Here is a 7,863-nt window from a genome sequence, read left to right as displayed (position 1 = left end):
ATACATATTCAAGTTGTATTAGGATTAAGATTAGGATTAGGGAGGAAGTGTAATTTAGTTTTGCGTTACAATTACATATGAAATACTTTTAGTTAATTTAGGAGTCCAATTTTTATTTCGATGGAATTATGTAAAGGCAAATGGTTGTTTATATATATGTTTATTTTTCCTTAGGGAGAAAACATGTAGCACGGCATTGAGTTGCAAAAATCTCTACTCTACCGTTCTTCCTCTCACGTTCTTTTATTTTCCTACGATGAACGCAAGGACGCCGGATGTGGCTCCAATCCGTATGTATTTCTAACAAATACTCACTACGCGCCAAATAATTCTTGCCCACAAACTCACTCAACTGCTACTAATGGCTACTTTTAACTGATATTGCTGTCCGAATGCATCCCCTCCAAAAGTATCCGTCCCGCGAAGAGGAAACAAGAGAGAGATGGCTTCAGCATTGAAGCCCTTCATTCCTCCCCCACCGGCCAAATCTTCCTTCAATGATCGCCTATATACTGCAAAGTCATCCACTTGGCACCGTCCTCATACTCATCCCTCATTTTCCCTCCTTGAAATTTGCTCTAATATGAAGGAACTTAACCGAATCCTTCCTCTAATTATCAAAAGTGGACTTTCAGACCAACCCGTCTTCCAGACGAAGCTTATCAGCCTTTTTTCTAGGTTTGGTTGCCTCCCGCAAGCGGCACTTGTTTTAGATCGGGTCGAAGACAAATCTGACGAATTATATCATTCGGTCCTAAAGGGTCATGCCCATAACTCTACTTTGGATGATGGCTTTCTCTTTTTTACTCAAATGAGATTGGATGGTGTCCAACCTGTAGTGTATAATTTCACTTACCTGCTGAAAACTTGTGGAGATAATTTTGATCTTACTAGGGGTAAGGTGCTTCATGCTTTGAGCATTACCAGTGGATTTGGGTCAAACGTATTTGCTATGACTGCAGTGGTCAATATGTATGCAAAATGTCGTCAGATTAATGAATCTAAAAAGGTGTTTGATAGAATGTTTCAAAGAGATTTAGTCTCATGGAATGCAATCATTGCAGCATATGCACAGAATGGACTTTCTAGGAGAGCTTTGGATATGGTAATTGCAATGCAAGACGAATGGAAGCGGCCTGACTTGATAACACTTGTGACTATTCTACCCGCTTGTGCAGATTTCAGATTTGCAAAGCTTGGGAAGTCTATTCATGCATATGCTATGCGGTGTGGATTCGAGATGTATGTTAACATCTCAACGGCTCTAGTGGACATGTACTCTAAATGTGGGTTGTTAGGGACTGCTAGATTAGTTTTTGATAGAATGAGTGTGAGAAATGTAGTCTCCTGGAACTCAATGATTGATGGATATGCCCAAAATGATTGCTCCGAAGAAGCTATGAAGATATTCAGGATGATGTTGGATAAAGGCGTTAGACCCACAGATGTTACCATTATGGCAGCTCTTGGTGCCTGTGCTGATTTGGGTGATCTTGACCAGGGAAGATTGGTTCACGAACTATTGATTGAAGTTGGACTAGAATCTGATGTTTCAGTGATGAATTCTCTGATTACCATGTATTCTAGGTGTAGGAGAGTAGATTTAGCAGCTGAAATATTTGAAAGTTTGAAAGGGAAAACACTTGTTTCTTGGAATGCTATGATACTGGGTTTTGCACAAAATGAGTGCCCATATAAGGCTTTGAATCTATTCTGTAACATGCAAAAGAAGCATACGAAGCCTGATTCTTTCACTTTAGTGAGTGTTATTCCTGCAGTTGCATATATATCAATTTTGCGTCAAGCAAAATGGATTCATGGGTATGTTATGAGGTCTTGTCTTCTCAAGAATGTGTATGTGATGACTGCTCTTGTGGACATGTATGCAAAATGTGGGGGTGTTATTATTGCAAGAAGGCTCTTTGACATGATGGAGGAGCGGCATCTGATTACATGGAATGCCATGATAGATGGGTATGGAACACATGGCCAAGGCAAAGCTGCAATCGAATTATTTGAAGAAATGATCCATAGGAGCCCTGTGAAACCAAATGATGTGACATTTTTGATTGTCCTTTCAGCTTGTAGCCACTCTGGTTTGGTGGATGAAGGACTGCATTACTTTGCTTGTATGAAGCGAGATTATGGCTTTGAACCTTCTATGGATCACTACGGATCCATGGTTGACCTTCTTGGCCGTGCAGGTAGGCTTGAAGAAGCTTGGAATTTTATCGAGGGAATGCCAATGGAACCTGGGATTAGTGTGTATGGTGCAATGTTGGGTGCGTGCAAGATTCACCAAAATGTTGAGTTGGGAGAAAAGGCAGGCAATGCACTGTTAAACCTGGAACCTGAAGATGGTGGTTACTATGTGCTATTGGCTAATATGTATGCAACTGCTTCAATGTGGAATGAAGTTGCTAAAGTTAGGACAAATATGGAGAAGAAAGGTGTAAAAAAGAACCCAGGTATCAGCTGTATCCAGTTCAAAAATAAGGTTCACACATTTTACTCTGGTTGCACAAATCATCCTCAATCTAAGGAGATATATACAAGGTTAGAGATATTGATAGATGAAATAAAAGCTGCTGGGTATGTGCCTGATACTAGTTCGATACATGATGTGGAAGATGATGTGAAGGTACAACTACTTAGTAGCCATAGTGAGAAACTGGCCATTTCTTTTGGCCTCATAAGTTCTGCCCCAGGGACAACCATACAGATAAGGAAGAATCTTCGTGTTTGCGGTGATTGCCACAACGCTACAAAATTCATTTCGTTGGTTACTGGTAGAGAGATTATAGTGAGGGATATGCAGCGGTTTCACCACTTCAAGGATGGTCACTGCTCATGTAGGGATTATTGGTAAATTGGTTGTGATCACTTGATTAAAGAGGTCAAACGATGCATGGTTCAGTACTTCAATGGCCTGTTTCACAATTTTCTTTTATCAACTGAGATTTTCTTGGATAACTTCTTTTGTCCCTTGAAAGCTTAGCTTGTGCGTAGCTATCAGCCTCATCTCTTATTACATTCATGTGGTGCTGCATCTGAGGTATGCTTTCTGCCACTGTCTTCATTGATTCTCATGCTAGCATTTATTGAGTTTTCATGTGAAGATTTGTAGAATTTGTTTACTGTGTTAAACTATCTGTTTTCAACAAAAGATTTGCTTTGAATGGAACTAATTTGGTATATAATATAGAGGGACCTTGTACTCATCTTAACAAGCTCGAAACTTCTTATGTGATTTTATGCTTTGGAACACCTGGGCATGACTTTTTGCTGAGCCATGGTTGCCATTTTGTGGTCTCTTTGGAAGGAACACAACCAAAAATCATATCTAGAGTCCCTAACTACGTGGGCAGAATCATTGATCCTATATTGCATAACATACTCCTTTGGGCCAGCACATATGAGGGCCTCCTTTATTTTCCAAGCTCTATCATTTGATGGCACTTGAAGCTTACAACTACATTCAAGACTCATTCCCCCTTTCAGTATTGTTTAGATCCCCTCTCCGGCTTGAACTGAACTGTGATGGAAGTTCACTTTGGAACCTGGCATAACAGGATTTGGTGGTGTCATTTGAGATCGTATAAATAGGATTCTCTTAGTTTGCTTGGGTCCTCTGGGCATATGTCTTCAGTTAGAGCAGAATTAACTCTACTACAAGGCATTAAGCTATTCGGCCAAAAATCCAACATTACTGGTAATAGTTGAAGGGGATTTGGCCATTGTAATAAACTGGATGAGAGGAGACTCTCCACCCCCTTTGAGACTTGCCCACATCTATGATGAAATTGCAAACCCATGTAACGGGCTTGTTGTAGTTTCACAGTACTCCATTTGGTTGTCAATATTATATAGGTTACAAGAGGTAAAACCTAGTTGTTGATAACACCTTTCCATTTGCTGAGCGAGGCTTGAGCAATTCCTCTTCCCCTCGTTTATATTAATTTATTTCTCTTCAAGTAATGAAAGCCAACTTTTCAAAGGAAAAAAAGAAAGATGAGCTGGAGAATCCCTAACTCTGGGTTATCCTTGTCTTTGCAGCTATAAATTCATTTGCCTCTTTTTCTGTCAAGCACTAAAGGTTTTTCAAATATGTGCTTTTGGTTTCTGAAAACCTGCTTCTTTGGTTGCAAATCTTAATTGCATTTTTTAAAAATTATTTTTGCAGCTAGTATTTGAAGAAGCTGATCTGAAGGTTTGACTGGCATGACGATGGAACCTCAAGACGGGCTGTATTTGTCTTGAAGCTGCTTCAGCATGTTGATCCTGGTATTTTTTGTTTTTCCTTTTAGCTTTTCTGCTAGACGATTGAGCTTATTTCAGTCTATGCTTTGAGCCTTGATTCGTTAGGCACATTAATATTTTATCATATACTAAATATTTTAGATTATTAATTTAAAATTTTATAATCTAATAATATACCACATTTAATGATTTATATGAAATAGTTATGTAGACTAAATAAATATTAATTAAATAATTTATTATTCTATACTAATTTAAATAAATGTTTTGGTTTAAATTAAAGCTAAATAATATTTAACCTTAGTTATAGAGTAATATTTAACCATAATATTGTTTATGTTATGAGGGGTATTTTTATCTTTTATGTAAAAATCACTTAGAACCTTGATTAAAAGAAAAAGAGGGCTTCCTTTTTTAGTCATACACTCCAAGGTAGCAGTGGCTGTTCCTTTCTAAATTCTTCTTCTCTTATTTCATGGTATTAGAGCAAGGTTGAACAGTTGCGCAGATTTCTCTCATTTTTGTGGTTGTTCTCTCAATCTTCAACAACCTTTTTGGAGGACCTTCCCAGATTTTTGGATTGGAAGGGTAAAAACTTCATTTTCCCCCTTTTCTTTGTTTGCCATCGGCTCTTGGCACATGGCTATTACTCCTAATTGAAAGATTATTAGGGTTTTGAGTCATTTAATTATCCCAATTTGAGAAATTTCAGCAATATTATTTGCTTCTCCCTCTACCTTGCTTGTGTCATCATTAATTTTGCATGTGTCACCCAAATTTCATGCAATTGAGTTGTTTATTCTTTGATTCTTGGTCTTGATTGCTGAGATTGATTATTATTCATTGGAAATTGATTGAGATTATTGTTAGATTGCCCTAATTGGTTCAATTATGGGGCTCACTTGACTGCACATGCATAGAATTTTGGGGAAAAGGTTCTCATTTGATTAGTTGATGCATTTTGCACTGAATTGTGGTAGTTTGTGGTGTTTAATAGCCGAATCTATCATGCAAGTTGCTATCCAAAGGACCAATGTGGGCTCCGATGTGAAATTCTATCAGCCTATTCAGGTAACTATAATCTGATTGAATGGATCGAATTATGTCAACTAGTCAGTTCAATTTTGACGTATTTGAGGGGGCAGAAGGATGACCCAATACATAATAGATGATCCCCCTATACCTATTACTAAAGATGGGTGGTTGAAGATAATTTAATGATGACCAGGTTGGTCAATATGGAGTCATGATTTAGTGAACTGATTTTAAAGTGTAGTACTTTTAAGGCAATGGGAACTGCCTTTGTATCTATTTTGTCTCAAGAAAGTTACTTGTCCAGAATCTATGAGTTATATGTGGGATACTTTAACATGAAACGTGGTAGTTGATCGGTGATAGATTACTTCACTGAGATAAGAGGGGTACTATAAGAAATCAACACATTTCACCCATTTACTGCGAATGTTGAAGATATTTGTAAGAAAGAAAATCATATTCAAGGGGTTCAATTTTTAGATGGTTTGGACTATGAGTATGATGCCATAGGCATTTAATAGGGTTCTTCGGGCTAAAGGTGTAATAGTGAGTAAAATGACTCAAGTAGAAATCTCTCAGATGCAGTTGATCTTAACTTCTAACCTTCTACTAGCAGACTTGATGGTTAGTTTCGTGGTGGTAATAAAAGAAGTAGAGATTGCTCATTTTCTACTCGTGGTCGTGGTCGGGTAGTCGGGATGATTGGGAGATAAAAAATGTGTTCATTGTGGTAGGTCAAACCATATTTCTGAAAAATAATGGGTGAAGTTTGGTAAACCTGCTTGGGCCAACTCTATAGTCAAAAAACAAGGTGACTCTTCTCACACTGACTCTTATGAAGAAATTCAGTAGTGCGACTGGGCCAATTGACCGTATAGACTCATCCTTCATCCTCAACAAATGTCACAATAGCGAGTATAAGTATGACTGCATTGAATGCATCCCACTCTCCCACTTGGGTAATTGATTCAAGAGCCTCTACCCACATGTCAAGTATGGCTTCCTTGTTTTAGTCTATTAATCTGCATTCTTCATATCATAGAGTTGCTTTGGTTGATGGGTCCACCTCTGCCATTTAGGGGGTGGGTATTGTTCACATTACCCCTCCCCCCCACATATCCTAAGACTCAATTTTATGTGTCCCCATGTTTCCCTTTAATCTCTTGTCTATGAGTCATATTTAAACTGTTTTGTAACTTTTTATTGTATTACGTGTGTTTTTCAGGACTTGCAGACAAAGAAGATGATTGGTTCTAGATATGAAAGGGGGGACTCTATATGGTATATGTTTCTCAAGTTGTGGCACTCTCTGCTATAGATTCATCCTACTTATGGCATCTACTCTTGGGACATCCATCATTAGTTAAGTTATGTCAGTATTTTTCTTTATTGCCAACCAATATCTCATTTGACTGGGAGTCATGTCAGCTAGGAAAGTATCATCAATCCAACTTCCCAATTAGTTCTAGCCATAAGACCAAATGTTTTTAGCTAATTCATTATGTTATATGGGATCCATGTCAGATTCCTAGTCCATTTGGTTTTTAAATATTTTATATCATTTATTGATGATTTTAATCGAGTAACTTGGGTGTATCTCATGTGGAAAAATTCAAAGTCTTTGATGTATTCCTAATTGTTTTAGTGAGATAAAAATAATAATTTGGTGTTGTGTTCATGTGTTTCATGCTGACAATGGGTAGGAATATTATAATCATAAGTTTTTGACTTTTTGTGCCTCCCATGGTATATTACCCATCAGATGTTTTCTTTATACTCCTCTACAAAATGGGGTGGTTAAACGTAAAAAAAAACATCTTCTTGAGATTACTCGAATATTATTACTACATATGAATGTTCCTAAATCGTTTAAAGGGATGTTGTTTTAACTTCTTGTTTCTTAATTAATCACATGCCTTCCTCTGTTTTCAATGGTTAGGTTCCTTTCCAAATTTTAAAACCATACTATAAACTATTTAATGTGGTACCTTGTGTTTTTAGTTGTACTTTTTTGTCTATATGTTTGGAACTTCAGTTGATAAGTTATCACTTCGGTCTGTCAAATGTGTCTTTCTAGGGTATTTTCATCAACAAAAAGGGTAAAAATGCTATGACCTTGTTCACCTAAAGACCTTATTTGAACATACCCTGTATTTTGAATCCTCTAGAGAGATTCTTATTTCTTCTAAGTCTTCTTCAGATTGACCAGTTCTAGTTGTTATTTTGGATCTCCTAGCTTCATCAGGTTCCTCTCCACCTCTTTGTGTCTATAGGCGTCGTCTTCATACTACTATAGTGCCTCTGATAGGTAAGCCTATAGAACTACCTTCTCATGCCCCGTTGCTTCCTCTTTGCCAATAGGTTTTGTTCTATCAGATTTGGACTTACCAATTAGTCTACGGAAAGGCAAACGGTTTTGCACTTCTCATCCTTTCTTTGTGTATGTTTCTCTTGACTTTTTATCCCATTTCTTTAAATCCTTTGTTATGTCCTTGTCTATTTCTACTATACCCCGTTCAGTGTAAGATGTTTTGTGTTCTCCAAAGTGGAAACAAACTATGGATGATG

At 37.5% G+C, this 7,863-nt stretch overlaps 1 protein-coding gene across 2 annotated transcripts; it reads left to right on the top strand.

Moving 5' to 3' along the window:
- The first annotated feature begins 417 nt into the window (after positions 1 to 417).
- On the top strand, positions 418 to 6,881 carry LOC137959017 (pentatricopeptide repeat-containing protein At1g11290, chloroplastic). Of its 2 annotated transcripts, XM_068806276.1 has the most exons (4): positions 418 to 3,055; positions 4,184 to 4,284; positions 5,258 to 5,331; positions 6,521 to 6,881. In XM_068806276.1, exon 1 carries the CDS (start codon positions 443 to 445, stop codon positions 2,867 to 2,869), a length of 2,427 nt encoding a protein of 808 aa, XP_068662377.1. In that variant the 5' UTR covers positions 418 to 442; the 3' UTR covers positions 2,870 to 3,055; positions 4,184 to 4,284; positions 5,258 to 5,331; positions 6,521 to 6,881. The 2 variants fall into 2 exon arrangements, with proteins under 2 accessions (XP_068662377.1, XP_068662385.1); XM_068806284.1 differs by lacking the exon at positions 5,258 to 5,331.
- Positions 6,882 to 7,863: the final 982 nt, after the last annotated feature.

This window comes from Aristolochia californica, unplaced genomic scaffold, assembly GCF_029961685.1.
Source record: "Aristolochia californica isolate CCGP_79_NKW_82.1479 unplaced genomic scaffold, dmAriCali1.0.hap1 SCAF_1, whole genome shotgun sequence".
In the NCBI taxonomy this organism is placed as follows: domain Eukaryota; kingdom Viridiplantae; phylum Streptophyta; class Magnoliopsida; order Piperales; family Aristolochiaceae; genus Aristolochia; species Aristolochia californica.
Note: the sequence above shows the minus strand (reverse complement) of the source record. Positions and strands in the feature narration are given on the sequence as shown.